Source organism: Schistosoma haematobium, chromosome ZW, assembly GCF_000699445.3.
Source record: "Schistosoma haematobium chromosome ZW, whole genome shotgun sequence".
NCBI lineage: Eukaryota > Metazoa > Platyhelminthes > Trematoda > Strigeidida > Schistosomatidae > Schistosoma > Schistosoma haematobium.
In genome coordinates this window covers 88,126,135-88,144,252 of record NC_067195.1, presented here as the reverse complement: position 1 = coordinate 88,144,252, position 18,118 = coordinate 88,126,135, and the positions used below count along the sequence as shown (strand labels likewise).

The following is an 18,118-nucleotide window of genomic DNA, read 5'->3' as shown; positions in this document are numbered from 1 at the left end:
GTACAGTTCTTCTTTAGCTTTAGTTTTAAATTGGCCACAAGGTGGTGATCTGAAGCTATGTCAGCTCCTCTCCTGCTTCTCACACCTTCCATTGTCCTTCGGAATTTTTTATTGATGCAATTATGATCTATCTGGTTCTCTGTAGTGTGGTCCGGTGAGATCCATGTAGCCTTGTGTATACGCTTGTGTGGAAATATTGTGCCTCCTATGACCAATTAGTTGAATGCACATAGATTTGCAAATCTTTTTCCATTTTCGTTTCTCTCACCCAGTCCATGTCGTCTTTTGATATCTTCATATCCGGTGTTGTCTATTCCGACCTTGGCATTTAGATCTCCCATCAGAATGGTGAGGTCCTTTGTTGGGCACTTCTCGATGATTGATTGCAGCCTCTCATAGAATCGATCTTTAATGTCGTCGTTGCTATTATTGGTGGGTACATAACATTGGATAATATTCATTGTGATCCCCTCCTTCTTTGTCTTGAATGATGCTTTGATGATTCTGGATCCGTGAGATTTCCATCCTACAAGTGCATTTCTTGCTACTTTGGACAGCATTAGAGCAACTCCCTGAGTGTGTGGAGCATTTTCCTCTTCATGACCGGAGTATAGTAGCATCTCTCCCGTATTTAGCCTTTGTTGTCCAGCATAGGTCCGATGGGTTTCGCTGATTCCCAGTACTGCCAAGTTGTATCTCCTCATTTCCGTTGCTATTTGACTGGTCTTTCCGGTCTCCCAGATTGTTCGTACGTTCCATGTACCTATAAAAATTGTTGCCCTGGTTGTTAGGAGGGGCATCGGCCTCGTGGCTTCCGAAGGAATTCGGCTTTCACCATGAGGCGTCATAGTTCTTCTAAATGAAGACCTTCTAACTCCCAGGGTAGAGGTTAAGTGGTTTGAATTATTTCTCCTGGTAAGCGTTTTTTTAACGAGCTAGTTTTCTACGGGATGGGGTGGCTAAGCCCTTGCCCAACCCTCCTCCTTTACTTGGGCTTGGGACCGGCAGTAACTCTGGAAGAGCTACAGGCGAAGTTACTGTTGTTGAGCAAATTGTCATAATATAGGAATGTAAAATGAAGACAACTTCATACCATACCATTGAAGTAAATGTTTCTATGCGATGAATTACGTAAATATGTGGTTGTATATTATATATATATATATATATATATATATATATATATATATATATATATATATATATATATATATATATCGATACAACTTTCACCAATGAATGTTAATGATAGAAATTCGAATAACTACGAAATGAAAATTCTACATAATTATACTATGAATAATGTTATATTGAATGTTAATTATTACACAATTATGGATTGAATTCTTATTGTACTTTATTAATAAATCATATAATCATCGTCGTTGTTTACTACCATGATTAGGTGTATATATGAATGATTATTAAGAAATACCATTAAAGAAATGATAATAATAATAATGATTAGAAATGCAAATGTTCATACGTAGGTATGTATGTCTACTATTATAACATTATAAGTAGTATAATCGAAAAAAACAACAATAATAATGTTACTAATGAATATATGATTATTATTATTATACGAATATAAACGACAAACAATAAATGATCAATCCAATAATGTATTCAAGAAATCAATCATCATTATTATTATTATCGCCAGTAGAAATGCAATTCATGATTGATTACAATAGTTCAGTAATCAAAATCAACTGTGTTCATGTCAATGTCATCAAATGAGTAAGTTTCCAAATCAAAAAGATAAGCAATTCATGTTATACGAAGAGAGAACAAGAAAAATGTAATAAGCAGATTGATTTCCAAAACTTAGAGCATGACTTCTTTGTCTTGATTAGAATTTAAGAACAAGACATGATTACATCACGTAGTACTGACACAGGATGATTATCACGTGTTGATGTGATTGTGGCATCTTCTAGAAGAACATCTACAATTTCACATTTGGAACTGTCTAAAATGGTAATAAACAAAATGAAAAACAGATACAGAATCCATGAAATTATATGACACAACCGAAATAAACTATATGATTTCCCATTGACCTTCGTTGTCATTTGATTGGTTACTTATTTCTAGTTTATTAGTTTTACTTGTCATAAGGTCACGTCTTGCAAATAAATATCGAGAGTTATTCTAGTTCAAGCTTGTTCCTTTAAGTTTTCCTGACCTTATCACTTTCTCCTGTCTTCCATCATATTGAAGATTATTACCGAAGTGTTGTATTAGTCACTCGATCTATCGAGTTCTCATTGGATTCCATGTGCATGAAAAGAATCCCGAGTGCTGAAACACCAAAAAAACAGTCTACCTAGCGTATATTTAACAAAACAAAAAAATAACCATTTTTGGTTGAGCTTAGAGTATTGTTATCACGTCATTATTACTTTGGAATACCTTGGAAAAAAAAAACAATGCTCTCAAATGGGACCAAATGCCTACATTAGTAAAAACCAGCATGAATTAATATCTAATCTTAAAAAATTGTAAGAATAAAGAGATCGCTTACCTGATTTCGTTAGTTTTCTTGATTTATCTGACATCTCCGGGGTCAAGTCCACACTACGTACTCGACGAATATTTTCACGATCTAGCGTTATAGAAAGAAGACACAAATTACAATGAAGTAGGAAAACTAACTTAATTCGTAAAATGAGATCGTATAAAATCTCATCAACCAAAACGGTGCATAAATCACACTTCAGTCATGAAATAATATCGCTGTCTTAGGCCTACTTCATGTCATGACTTCACTATTGAAGAGTATGAAACATAAGTTAGAAAATAAGTAGTTAAATGTTAAACCAATACAAAAGTTGTGCTAACGTAGTTTCATTCTTCCATAAGTTGTTTCTAACACTATTAATTGTAGCTATTATATATCCTTTTTTCAATACTGAAAGAGATGTGTCAGGTCAGTCAGCTACAACGTAAGACCAGGCACATATATGCATCGGTCCAAGTTGCCATACCGCATTAGCACAACAAAATGAACACCGAATTCATAGAAGTAGTTAACTCAATGGTGTAATATATAAAAGAAAGATTGTGTATAAGGATATAGTACAGGAAAAAAGAATTAGTTCCTAGAAAGAAAGATATGAATCGATTTTAATCTCATAGTTTAAAGGAAGACAGAGTGTATACATCTACGTCATTGTGATCGATTCCGAACCATGTCACCCATAGTCTCAAACCATTGATTACGATAGTCACGCGGACCCCAACCAAATAATCTGTATCTACCAACATGGCTTAGACTAGAAGTGAGTGACTTCAAACACTGATTCCACATTTTGGTTTGGCCGCCCCTAACTTTCTTCCAACCATCTCCAAAACTAGTCAGTATTGTGCATCATGGTACATATTCAATATTAAATAGAAATCAAATTGGAAAATTCAGTATTTTGCCCATTATGCTGATTTAGAATGATTCATCATTATAAATTGTCTCTATGTTATATATAAAATTAATTAAATTTTTATACTCCTTATATTATAATCAAATCATTAATTCATGATGATTATTAATATTGAATAATGAACAATAATGTATAATTTGAAAATATTTACACAAATTAATATGTAATGACATTAAATAGTCAATAGATTACATAGTGTTGGGATACTCGGAAAAATACACCAATCATTATCATGTTAAGTCTAATAGTGCCCCCTTGGACTTTAAATGGACATTCCCTATTGGTCAATATTTATTTCACTTGTTAAATATTGTACAAATGTTGTTTTCTATTTTTATGGTACGATATGGTCTGTTTGCTTGGTATATAAACAGAGTATGTCTGAAATATAGTGATTCATAACTCAGAGGCTGTGACTTGTGTTCTGGGCTCAACTGGTTGGGCTAGACAGCGAAACAGGGCCAATCGGGACTTTAGGTCGTTCGTGCGTGTTTTACGTGTCATTGATCCGGTCGATAAATACGCTGCGCATCTAATCTGCAGTCGACACGTTACAAAACATAGTAACTAAATAGAAATAGGGTATAAACATAAAATATCAATATTTATCATACATCATGTTGGATTTTAATAATCTCTAATGTTTGTACACTATTTTATAAATTAATTATACAAAATGATTTGACAATGCCTAACATCAATTAGACAATCGGGAAATGGATAGATAGAATTGTTATTTGTTTCTATTGTGGAGTATTGGTAAATTGTTGTTATTATTATTGTTCTTTTTCGGTTAGCACAGTAACTAAGTGATTAAGATACTTAGGGTTTCAACTGTTGATATATCAGGTTTTAGATGGGTGGTATTACTGAGTGTCGTAGTAAAAGTGTCTTAGAGACAAAGTACAAGAATCTGTGCATGGAAATGAGTTACAAAAGTTGAATAAAACAAGCACTGCATTTATAGATTCTTTATCTGGTTCTTGACCCCAAGTACCCTGGTACGATATTCGATACAAATCCAATTTTCTCTCTTTCTCCCAAAGTTATCGTATGGCTGAGGGTTTATAGCCTCTTCTAGAGAAGTTCTACCCACTGCTTTTATGTGGTGGTGTTTACGAAAAAGGAGAGATGAAAGTGGACATTTGTCAATTTAATCTAGTTTACAGAAATGAAGGATTAATATAAGAATCAAGAAATACTAATTCAGGAAAAAATAATGAAGACTTTATATTCAAAGACTAACCAGGTAGAAGGATACGCAGAATATCTGCCTGATCACTGTTATCATAATCACCTACGAATGGATCTGGATTGCCCGGTTTCATTGATTCATCTGGCATCTAAATAGTAAAATATAATAAAATTGAGGAAAAATGCAAAAGAAAACAATAGAGGTAGATTTTGTTTGATAAAGACCGTCCGTGTTCTCATTCACGAGATATAACAAAAACCTAATCCAGGGATTACCGGCAAATTTAATTTTGAACCATGACTGGCAAATTGCACAATCTTTAACACCCTGCAAAAAGGGTCATGATGGACTACCAAATAGATATGCGCCACATAAATCATTCGATTTGTGTGAGGGCTGTGATACTGCCCGGATGCCCAGATCGGGCCGTTTGATATTCCACACCACTGTCATAGATTGATCACTTTTCTGGTTTTTACATATGACCGCAATGTCGGAAAATGTTTCACCGTACGGAAGGTTGATGGAACGAAAATGCTCCAACTATCGAGGCAGAGATATTATAACAACACTAATAGGAATTTTAGGATGAGATTGTGGAAATTATTCAATTTCATTGAAATCGTGAACAACCCTAAGTTTAACAACCATCGAAAACCTGAAAACACTGGACGGCATTGAGTTTTAGAAGCTCCTTAGCAGTGTGCAACCACAGCCCCGCCCGCATAAATCGAGCTCGGGATATTCGGTTTAGCGAGCGAACGCTTGACCTCTAGACCACTGAGCTAGCTTCCAACGATGTTAATGTTTAACATCTGTCAGTCTACGACATTGAGCGACTATCTTAAATAGTCTTCAGTGGGTAACTGCCTCACACCCGAGACAGATTAGCTCAACTGATAACGGCTTCTCACTCATTAATTACTCCTGTTACCCAGGCTTAAGACCGGGTAAAGGAGGAGGGTTGGGTGTGGAGTCAGCATCCCCACCCCATAGAAAATAACCTTGCTAAAACACGCTAACCAAAATAAACAAATTAAAACAATTAAACTCTGCCCTACAAGTTGAAGGAAGAATTATGACGCCTCATTTTGAAAGCTGATATTCCTCGGAAGCCACAAGGCCGATGTCTCCTAACAACCAGAGCAACAATTAATATGGGTACATAGAATGTTTAGACAATGTAGGGGACCGGGAGGACCAAACAAATAGCTGCCGAAATGAAAAAACTACCCGGTGGTTCCCAGAATAAGTTAAACACATTGGACCAAGCTGGACAGAAAAAGATAGATTAGGGAGAGATGCTGCTGTACTGATGCTGTCTGGTCACGAAGAAAGTGCTCCACACACTCTGTGAGTTGCTCTGATGCTGTCCGAAGAAGCACGAAAAGTACTCATTGGATGGGAATCTCATAGACCCAGAATCATCAAAGCATCTTTCAAAACAAAAAATGAGGGAATCACAATGAATGTTATCCAATGTTATAAACCCACCAATGATAGCAATGAAGACGATAAAGAAGGTCAATGGAGGACGTGAGAACCAGGAGGGGATCGTATATAGCTGCAGGTCACCATCAACTGGTGGTTGTCAAGATGAAACTGAAGCTGAAGAAGCATTAGACAACTAGACAAACAGCATTACAAAAGTTCAATACACCCTTCCTTCGACACAGTGACAAACTCAAACAATCAAAGATAACTCTCAACAACAGATTCCAAGTTTTAGAAGATCTACTGAAAGAAGAAACTGCTATGGAGGACAACTTGAAAGGGACCAAAGAAGCATTAAATTCAACGTGTCAGGAGGTTCTGGACCGCAACAAGTATAATTATAAGGAGTGGATCTCTATGAAAACCCTTATCATGGTTCAAGAAAGGCAGAACAAGAAGACAGCAGTCAACAGCAGTCGAACAAGAATAGAGAATGTCAAGGCACAAACTGAATACACAAAAGCAAACAAACAAGTGAAGAGGAGCATTAGAGCTGACAAGCAGAAAAGTGTGGAAGACCTAGCAACGACAGTGGAAAAACTTGCAAGTGGAAATATGGAACAACTACAGAGGCACCACATTACTATCGGTACCAGGAAAGATTTTCAACAGTGTTGCTGAACCGGATGAAACATTTAGTAGACGTCCCGCCTCAAATCAACAGGTCGGATGTCGTAAGGATCGGTCGCCACACTACGGATCATCGTTGAACAATCAATTGAATAGAACTCGACACTATACATCCACTTCCGTGATTATGAGGCGTTTCACTATGTGGACGGGTGAACCTTATTGAACCTTTTTCAAAACCATAAAGTGAGTAGCTGAGAAGATCAGTAACACAATTCGGAATTCATACGGTCGACTACGCTGCAAAGTTATGGATGGAGGATATCTGACAGATACATTCCAAGTAGGAACCGGTGTCAGATAAATTTGTTTACTCTCACCCTTTCTCTTTCTTCTGGTAGTTGGCTGGATTATCCATATATAAACGTAAAATGTTGTTTTCGAACTGATGTATGTCAGTGCCTAGTCTGACTATACAGGAGTAAGTAGTTGAGCGTTGATGTCTTGGGAGTTATATAAGGACTTGTAAGTTGTCGGTTTACGAGATTTCAACAATTACAAAATGCAGGCATAGTTTTTCTCTTGTCCTTTATTAACCATCTTTTGGAGTTTTATCATTGTTGCTTTTGAAGCAGACTAGACATCACAATAAGTTACTTTTGAATATACTTCAAGCACCTGACGATTTTTCCAGCTATGTTTGGAGAGATTTTCCTGCTGCGATTTCCTTGCTTTTACCGAGGCGCTAACATACACTAATCCGCACACTGAAGCATGATCACAGCTAAAATGTAAGCTTTAGAAGAAGCGATATACCTCTGTCGACCTTCTGTGATTGGTGACATTTGGTCTACATTTTCCCATCAAGTGAGCAACTTATCGAATAAAATAGCTAAGTACATGGGTAATCGTCAACCACTTTTTCTACTTACCGTAGATGATATCATAGAAATGACCTCGAAGAGACGCTGTGACTCTAAAGAGATTAACATGTTTTTGTATTATAATATATAGGTTGCTAAAATAGCACATAGTATGCCACCGATGTGTTCAGAAGTATTATAAGCATGCATGGAACTTTTTGAGAACCTGAGAAGGAACTGTAACTGAAATACATATCTGTACTAATAATTTTTTGGAGGTACAGCATGGCTGAGTGTCTAGACATACGCTCGAGCATTGGTGGAAGTTGCGTGGGACCGACCAAGTTGCATAAATTGGAATTCACAACGCAACCTACCAAATAGTGCAATCCACGTTACATAACAGCACTTACATTTGGTTTACAAAGATTGGGGTTGTCCAACCCCTTGGTTTTGAAGGGAACATACTCTAAATCCATAATTCTCGGTAAGTTTGATATGGTGCCTGTTGTGACGTTTGGTCATGAATTTTTTTATGATCGCATCCAATGGAGACATCGTTTTAAAGATTACTTTAGTCTGGTTGCTGTTTATGTGTATACTTTTTGTATATGAATTCGTTTTTGAGTTACAAATTTCTAGGTGGGATTAAGAGCTGTAAACGCGTAAATGATCTAAAACATTCCTCTATATTACTAAAAATCAGAATGCAAAAGTCATTACCATATCCAAGCTTTCCGTGTTTCATATGAACAGTAGGTGGATTCAAAAATATGTACGACACATAATTCTTTGTTTTCTTTCTTTCCTAGCTAACTCAAAACTTCGCATTTGCATAGAATGGTCTCAGATAATAATGATAATAATAATAATAATAATAATAATAATAATAATAATAATAATAATAATAATCTACATACAACGAACATTTTTAATTTAGAAAAAAACTTACAGCAGGCATTATATCTCCTTTATATTCACTTATTGGAGGTCTTGTTGAGACTAGACGAAAGGCTGGTACACCAGCACACCATGACATAATCAATGAATTATGAATAGTATTATATGGATCTCTATCTATATACCAAGGCTCTGTAACAGGATAACCCTCCACCGAATCTTTTAAGTCATTTCCATCCTAATTTCACAAATTTGAAGTTGAGAGAAGATAGGTGTTATGTATAATGATAAACTGGATTAAAATCACACGTTTTATTACCGATATTCAATCAAACTGCTGTTAGCTAAGCGAGATGAGACACATTAAAAACAGAGAGAGTAACTTATGACGAATAATATTTGTCATCCTTTCTCAAATTAGTAAAGAATATCGTAATTACCAACCATGTGTAACTCAGGAAAAACACTGTTGTGTTATATCGTCTGTTAACACTGGGTGGTGGTTTTTTCTTTGAAAACAAATGACCAATAAAGTAGGCAGAACTCTTCATTGTGTAATAATTATACTATATGGTAGCTTGATATAAATCAGTTCCAGGCATTATATTTACAAACTTTTAAGAGAAATTAGTTTTAACGATTATCAACCTTTTATTAGCAGCTGTCCTACTATTGGATGCATATACATTGTAAATCGTTGCTCTAATCTTCCCATTTATAATTTCGAAGTTGTTTGGAGCTTTTATTATTAATCTGCACATTAAATTTATACCTGTATGTATGTTGATTTATTAAGTCACGTCCGGCGTTGGACCTGGCATATTTTAGCATCTGTTCAATTTGCTATACCACATCGGTACAGTGAGGTGCTAGAATAGAAGTAGTAATAATATCAGTGGTGAAAAATATTAAATGTAGACCATATCATTCAAGAGAGATATGAATTCACGAAATAAAAGAGCACGAAAAAACTCCGAAACTTAGGACCTAAGAAAAGGTAAGGAGTGAATGAATGCATTGTGACAAACTCTGAGCCACGTCATCCAAATTTTCTAGCAATTGAAGATAATCGTGTGTACACCAACTGTGTAGGCTATACCTATCTACATAGCTCAATTCAACTTCGATGGTCTCACGGGCTTACACCGTGTATATCTTGGACAACTCTAGCCTTTTTCTAATCTACTTCTACACCATCCTATATCCCACATCGAGGTATACGGCTGTTGGGCATAACTTAACACACATTCCAACCACCTTGGTGGATAATGATTTGCAACATTATCAACTGATTTGTCATCCTTGCGTCTAACTAACCTCAGGACTACTAACTCGGTGGACAATGTCCATGACAAAGCTAAATAAAAATAAGTAAAGTGGATAGCCCTAACGAACATCATTTGGTGTTATCAATCTCGATGAGTTACCCAGTCAGTCAGTCAGTAACAACGTGGAACTTCGTACGTACGTACATCAGTTCCAGTTGCCATACCACATTAGCACACAGATACAATTGTCGATTCAAATCCCATTGTGGTAGAGGTAGTCAAAGTATAAGTAATCGGAAACATTAGGGTTTGAAGGTGTTATTCGAGGAGTATAATCCAGTGAAATAAATTTAGAAAGAAAATAAAGGACGTGAAGAATTCAGAAGAATTTGGGAGAACACAATGAGTGGATGCACCTGCGCTATTGCAAACGATTTTGAACCATGTCATTCAAGGTCTCTAACCATCGGTTGCTATCGTCTCGCGGGTCCCAACCAGGTGGTCTACACCTACCAGTAGTGTTTAAGATTCTCTGCAATTGTTGGGGGTGTGAAATCCTCAAATACAACTTACGAGAAATGAAATCAATATCGAATTAAGATAGATATGAGGTCAACTTTCAACGCATCTCGTTGCAATACTTTGTGAACTATCAATTTATTTTTACTAAGATATGTCAAGTGACAACTAATCAGTTTGTAAATCCGAATCAATGTAACCAATATGTAACAGATTAATGTAAGTGAATTTTCGATTCTACTGGGATCATGATCAACAAAGCAACAACAACAATAAGTTAAACAATTGGTTACTTCCTCTTGCTACATTATCATCTTGCGTAAAACAGTAACTTAGACAAGAGTAACCATTCCGGTTAGAGACTAGATGATAATAATGATAAAAAATGATAACGATAATAATAATAATAATAATAATAATAATAATAATAATGACAATGATAATACTCGATAACAAATAATACCCGACGATCTGCAAGCTTCAAAAACCTTCAAAGACAGGGGTGATTTTTCTGTCTTGATAACTATACTTTGAAGTAACGGAAGATATGTCGTAACGAATAACCGATTGATTGTTGTAGTAGTCTGTTTCGAGTTTAGGCCTACATTCCGTCCCTACTGTGTAATGAGACAGTAAATTATTCTCCATGTTTCTAATAATTTATTGGAGATCTGTGGAACTGTTTTAGAGAATGTACGATCATTGACTTATTTTTCATAAATAAACAATTCTAGTATTTACATAGAACCGTAGTCGTATAGGTTTGAATGTTTTTTTCTCTAATAACTGAATTAGGGATGAGCAACCTCAAATGACAACTGACAAGAAATCTAAATGGAATAGGTCGAAATTCTGTTACAGTAAACAATTCAGTGCGAACACTTCATGAAATCCCAATTTATTTTTACGATGACTTTTGTTGATGACAAATACTCAGTCTAAATATTCAAACCATTTTTTATCCCGTGTTGCTACCTTGACTTAGTGGTCGGGCTTGCCTATTGCGATAAACCAATAGGGATATACTGGCTGGAACAACTGTTCCTCAAGGTCCTACCATGTCAGACAGGTCGGTTGAAGAGCCGTAAGACTAAAAGCAACAAACCCAAGGTCCGAAGTCGTACTGCTGACTGTACAGAGGTGCGACAGCAGTAAGGTGTTTCCTTCAGACAACCAGCATGACAGCGATGCTGCCTTCCCACAAGGAGGGGTGGGGTTAGAATATGTCGACCCTAAAATGCACAACTCGCCTTATCCCACGGATATCCGTCTCCGGCAGTAAGGTCTCAACAAGGACGGAGCTAACACAAAAACTACTCATAAAAAGGTTGTGTGTGACCGACCTCAAGCAGATGTCTCTTGGGCACTGCGGTCACTAAGACCACCTTTAATCCTATTTCCTTTTCAAGTACCTTTAGAAGAACCCTTCCACGGTGTGGGTAGCCGTGAAGTGGTAACCGCCATCAAGACCACTGTATTCATAATCAATCTCCCTCAATCATTTTTATTGATATACAGTCGATAAGCTTAATGTACTTAGATTAATTAGGGTGACAAACACCAATAAGCTTGATCTACCAAACTGGTGTTTGTACTCGAGTTAATGGGAGCAGGCAAAAGAAGAGAATCGAAATAGTTTTGTCCATAGTACTGGTCGGAGTAGCGAATTACTAGCTTAGCGCACTAACGTATCAAACTGGACGTCAGCCTTTACCTAAGTTGAATTTCAGAATTTCGTAACGTAAAAATAAACATTTGAAGTTTTTAATCGCTATATTCCACCGTAGTCTGTAATGTATTATAGGTCATACCGAGGAAATTTATTAGTCCCAGTATATTATGATTGTTTCGAAGTCTTGTTGTTATATTTTGGCGAATGTTGAACTTATACTCTTACATAAACAGATAGGAAGTTGGATGGGTAAGTAGCATAAGTATTGGCTCGTCAGGGCCTGAAATGTAATTCGTCTACCGTAGTCTAAGCGGATGAGTAGCAATGTTAAACAGTAGTTGGGTCGATAGAAAAGGTACAAACAAAATGGTTTCAACTTCACAAAAATTAGAAGAAACTTACATTTAGTCGACGCAGATAATCTTCAATTCCAGATCCTCTTAATTCAGCTCTCAACGGTCTAATGTAGCAATGCTTATTTGTTCTAATCACTGTCAAGCCCTCAGAGAACAGATGCAAAATACGAATCACATTGTAGTAAGGTACTTCAGATAGTGTAACATTGAGGAAATTATCATCTGTCGTAATAGATTCTACAGGATCTATTTTTAAAAATGGAATACGAATGCGACAAATTGATCTGTGTGCATTTGCTTTATGATTAAGTGAAGTTAACGGTCTATAACCAAGGATGTATAGCAGCAGAAATACACTAGCAATCATTAACAATGTGAACAAGACGAATAATGAACCCAATATGAAAGGACGGCTACGACTAGTACGTCTTGATGGAGGTGATCCATAAACTTCCGACCCAACAGGTGGACGAAGAACAAGAGGTTCCAGCTAAATTCAAGAAAAATCAAGGGTGCTATTACTGATAAAAACCATAAACATATCAAAGAACCTTTTGAAGAAAGTTCAACGAAAAATCGGATGGTGATAACTGTGTAATCACTATTTACAACTTTGTCCCAGAAGCAGAGTAAATCCAAGAACGACTCTTTGGTGTAAAACATCCATTGTTTTGTATTCGCGAAGTGCTTGTCCACAAGTTTAATTACGCAATATGAAATATTTGGAAAGTACGTATGTCTATTAATTCTGGGAATGGTTCTAACACTAGACAAAGTCGACAATTCAAGGACATTACACATGACAATCGGTGCAATGGGGTATGTCCCCCTAAGAAAACCACCTGCTTTGGTTTTTGCACCCGGACAGTATCACAGACCTCACACAAATCAATGACAACCGCTACTGGCCTCACTGTAATTGTGTGGCGCATATGTATTTGGTGCCACCTCGTACAAATGTTGTATTCAAATAAGTAAGCAAATAATAGCATCAGCATTATGAAACGAACTAGACAAGAAAATTAAAGACAAATAATTGAAAGCTAACGTCCGAAAAATGGAGAATTAAACATCAGTACTTATACTACTATATACAGCTCATGCATATTGCCCTGTTAATGAAATTTATCTAACGCTGTCACTATATTTCCTCAGTTTAATATTTCTTATGAAGTTTAGGGTAAATCTAAACTCTGTTAATTTAGTCATACGTAATCATCCCGACTGCAGTTGATTGATGACCTAATATTAATATACTAAATTTGACGGTCAGTCACAACATAGAACCTGATTAGTATTTACGTCGGTCAAAGTTGCCATACCCCATTAGCACAGAAACGGTTGTTGGGTCAATTCCCAGAATAGTAGAGGTAGTAACAGTATGTGGTAATGGGATAGTCTAAGCATAGAACACATAGTTAGAAAATAATCTAGTGAAATAAAAACTAAAAATGTCATGAGGGACTTAGAATCTCAGAATTCGGAAGAAGACAAAGAAAGGATGGACCTACGACGTTAACAAGTGACTTTAAGCCATGCCATTCCAAGTACCTAATCACTGGTGACGACAATCACGCGGACCCAACCAGGTAGTCTATACCAATTAACATGGATAAGTCCAATTGTCACTGACTTCACGGAGTGATGCCGTGTTTTGGTTTAGCCGCTTTTATATTTCTTCCAGCCTACACCTGAAAACATCGTCAGTGAAGGTGAGCGGTCGACGGGTATACGTAACATGTCCTGTATTAACAAATTCACCATCTTTACTTAGCACTTCATTCCTTATAGAGGCATTGTTTATTCTGTGGTCTCAAAATACAAGAACAGTACTTCTTATATACTAGTAGCCTAGGAATATCCTCTTCTTAATAGCCAGGTCTCATACCCATAAAGTAGAAGGGAGCAAACAGCTGTGCGGTAAACTCGCCTCTTGGTTGGGAGGCGGGTACTTTGTCAGGAAGAACCATGCCTGAACCGTACATGAAGACCAGAATCTGTGAACGGAACTAACTCAGTTCTTTTCTGAGTTTACCCTACATATTTTGTATTGCTTATCTTCAGCACTCAGGAACTGATATTGTATGTTAATCCTGGTTTGCAGAACACAGGACTTCCTTAGTCTCAAATAAGAGAAGCTTCTTAATATGTAGAAATAGGAAAGCACGGGTTGCTAACAACACCTTTTCCGACAGGTCCTATTTAAGTAGACTAATATCGACGACCAGAGAGCAACCAAACACTCTAGGTAGAAAGCTTAACACAATGCGTCAGGCCACACTTTTCGTTACAATCGGGTCGCTTGTGAGAAATGATTCAGGACATGAAAATTTAAGTAATACACGTGATGGAAGTCAACCGATAAGAAAACAAGTTATATTACAAGTAATTTTTCTTAAGTGCAAAGACAGCAGGTTTGTCATCTTCCAAAACTTGGGATAACTTAGATGAAGCGTCAGTCTTTATTATGAACGATTCTCTTTAAGTTGACGAAGATAAATAAGGGACGGGCCTCTGTGTAGATACCGAAATTAAAAAATTAAAGTACTGGACCACTAATAATAGTTTTTAAACACAAAGCAGACCATATTTCGAATATAGTTATTATGATGGATATTTGCAAAACATACTGGGTCCACTGCAATCTTCTCAAAGTTCTTGACATTATCCTCAGAACCCATTTTGGAAGATTCGAACCTTTCACCACATTTAAAATCAACTAAAACAAACGAAGATAAATTGTTTAACTACTGAAAGGAGTAACTTTTAATACAGCCACTCGAAACCTAAAAGAAAAACCTGTTACTCAGACAGTAAAATACCTTTTGAGAGAAAAGATGATCAAAAAATTATGTCTTTTAGTGACCCTGTATCTGACTCCATCTACATTGCATGCTGATTGTTGACGAAATATACATCCAGGCTTTCCTCGTAAATAATCACTAACTTAAATCGTGTTAGTGAATAACGGGATCCAATGACTCAACTACGAGAATGGATTTCGAATATATATATATATATACATCAGATTCAGATTTCAGATTTATGTAGTAAGGACAGAAGGCCTACGGCCTATGTTATTTCTTTTCTAGTATGCTTCTGTGAGTGTCCAGTCTTCTCTTGAAAGAGTCAATTGAAGGCGCGGACACCACTGCTTCGGGCAGCAGGTTCCAAGTATTGATGAAGAGGTGTAAAATCCTGTATGCCACGGGTATTTTGTTCGTTCTTGGCTTTTCTAATCGCCTGCTATGTCCTCTGAGATGTCCCGATCTAGCGGGAAGAAAAAGAGAAAGTAAGCTAGGTCGGAAATCATTTCTCAGTATTCTGTACATCAAAACTAGATCCCCCTTAATCTGCGATAGGACAGAGTAAAGAGGTCCAGCTTTTCAAACCGCTCTTTGTATGGTAAACCCCGGAGTCCTGGGATTGCACAGGTAGCTTCCCTCTAGGATATCCGAGTCACCTTTTAACCAGGAGCTTGCAGCCTGGACGCAGTTCTCAAGCTTATTTCTCACCAGGGATGTGTATACTGTGGTGAATATGGTAGTATCTAACTTGGTGAATGTCCGTTTTTAAGCTCAGGGGGTTCGAAACCCCTTAGCTGCGACCTCCCGGCAATGGGCCGTCGTCTTAAGATCATTACTCACTGTCACCCCTAGATCCTTATGAGACCGGACTACGAGAAATGGCACTTCCCCTGTGTTGTACCTATTAATCTTTGAATCCCCAGAGTGCATATAGACACACCTTCCCGCGTTGACAGGCATCAGCCACTCTTTAGACCAGTTTATCATATTATTTAAGTCTACCTGAAGGGCACATGCATCTGTGGCTCCAGTTATTACACGCCAGATTTTTACATCGTCAGCGTATAATAACATTGGAGACTGTACTATACTTGTAAGATCATTAACGTACATTATAAAAAGTAAAGGACCTAGGACGGAACCTTGGGGTACTCCACTAAGTACTGGTCTCCAGATGGAGCATTTGGAATTTATTCTTACTTTTTGTCTACGACCTACTAGGAAATCTTTAATCCATTTTAAAAGAGGTCCGGAAATACCAAGGTTTTCCAACCTCAATAGCAGTCTATTAGTTGGCACCTTGTCAAAAGCCTTACTGAAGTCTATGTAGACAACATCCACTGAGTTTCCGTTGTCTAGCGCATTAATCCAGAGCTCCCTAGCTATAAGGAGGTTCGTTGTACAGGATAGACCCTTTCTAAAACCATGTTGTGCCATGTTCAATAAGTTATTGGTTTCCATAAATGCTGTTATGGTCCGTTTGATTATTCTTTCCAGTATTTTAATTACAACACTGGTGAGGCTTACGGGTCTGTAATTCGATGGAACTTGTCGTGGACCTGTTTTATGTATGGGAGTGACGATTGCGTCCTTCCAGTCCATAGGTAACACACCTTGGTCAAGTGACATTTTGAATATCACAGTCAGTGGGGCTGCGATATATTGGGCAATATGTCTCAAGATTTTGGGGTGTAGTTCATCTGGTCCTGTTGACTTTTCCATGTTTAAGGTGCTAAGAGCCTTAAGCGCATGGTTATGGTCGAAGTCCACGGTGAGCAGCTGGTTTGTTGACTCTGTAATTAGGTCTGGTTCTTTGCCCCAAAATAGTCAGCCAAAGCCTCTGCTTTCTCCTGATCTTCCTCTATCATTTCAGATTCACTTCCTACTTTAATTAGGCTGGGAATCCAATGATGCATCCTTGTTCTGTAGTTTATGTACGAGAATATTCTCTTGGGCTGCTTGAGTGCAGATTGTGCCAGCTGCATTTCATATTTTCTTTGAGCTTCCCGAATTTTAGTTGTACACTCGTTTCTTATCGATCTGTAGCGTTCCATCGTACCTGCTGTGCCAAGGCGGATGGCAACATCCCAGCATTTCTTCTCTTGTCTTAGTAAGCGTCTAATATCCCGCCCTATCCAGGGATGTCCGTGCTTCTTTTTCTTTGGGACAGTCCAGGGTATGTATGGTTGAGTTACCCGATTGTATAACTGCCTGAATAGAGTCCATGCCTCTTGTACTGATGCCTTTGAGTCAATTTCCCAGTTCTCAGCCGATGCTGCGGAGTTAATTGCCTGCATATCTGCCTTCCATATATTAGGACGGGCCGGCGCAACTGCTTGACAGGTAATCTCAGCCATGAATTTGAATAAAATGACTGCATGGTCACTTCTCCCAAGTGGTGGGAGAAAAGCCATTTGACCAACGTCATCACCGTGTGTGAAGACTAAATCTAGAACAGAAGAAGAGTTTCTTAAATCGTATCTTGTGAGATCTCTAATGTGTTGGAATAATGCTAGTCCAACCGAGGTTTTTAACAGTCTGCAGTCGAACGACGATATCGTTGACCCTACTTCTAAGTTAACCCAGTCTATATATGGTGCATTAAAGTCGCCTACTACAAGACTTTTAGCGTTGTTACACCAGGACTTAAGTTTACTTAGGCGAAAATCATCTGCTACACATTCTGGACTGCGATAAACTACAACTACTTCAATATCTTGCCGTCGGCATTTCAACTTACATCTCACTAGTTCACATGTCCCTGAAGCATGTGCTACTGTTTCAGCTAATCTTATGGTTAGGGTACTTTTCGTGTTCAGAATAACCCCGCCTCCTCTTCGGCTTAATCTATCAGCCCTACTGGTTAAAAAACCACTCAACTGCATTTCACTATCTAATACTTCTGACGTTAACCAAGTTCCTGAGACAGCAATAACATCCGGTTTTTCTTTATCGACCACTGACTTGAGCTCCACCATTTTATTTAGAAGGCTGCGAGCATTTGTGTAGCATACCTTTAAGTCTGTGGAGA

The 18,118-nt window shown here is 37.5% G+C and overlaps 1 protein-coding gene across 1 annotated transcript; it reads right to left on the bottom strand.

Annotated features, from left to right (window-relative positions):
• Nucleotides 1-1,222: 1,222 nt before the first annotated feature.
• On the bottom strand, nt 1,223-15,203 carry MS3_00004681 (uncharacterized protein). Its single transcript, XM_051212641.1, has 7 exons — nt 15,103-15,203; nt 14,911-15,066; nt 12,327-12,770; nt 8,518-8,703; nt 4,690-4,786; nt 2,531-2,611; nt 1,223-1,975 (listed from the first exon to the last, which is right to left on the bottom strand). The coding sequence occupies exons 2-7, from the start codon at nt 14,959-14,961 to the stop codon at nt 1,863-1,865; spliced, it is 972 nt and encodes a 323-aa protein (XP_051072831.1). The 5' UTR covers nt 14,962-15,066; nt 15,103-15,203; the 3' UTR covers nt 1,223-1,862.
• Between the last annotated feature and the right edge of the window lie 2,915 nt (nt 15,204-18,118).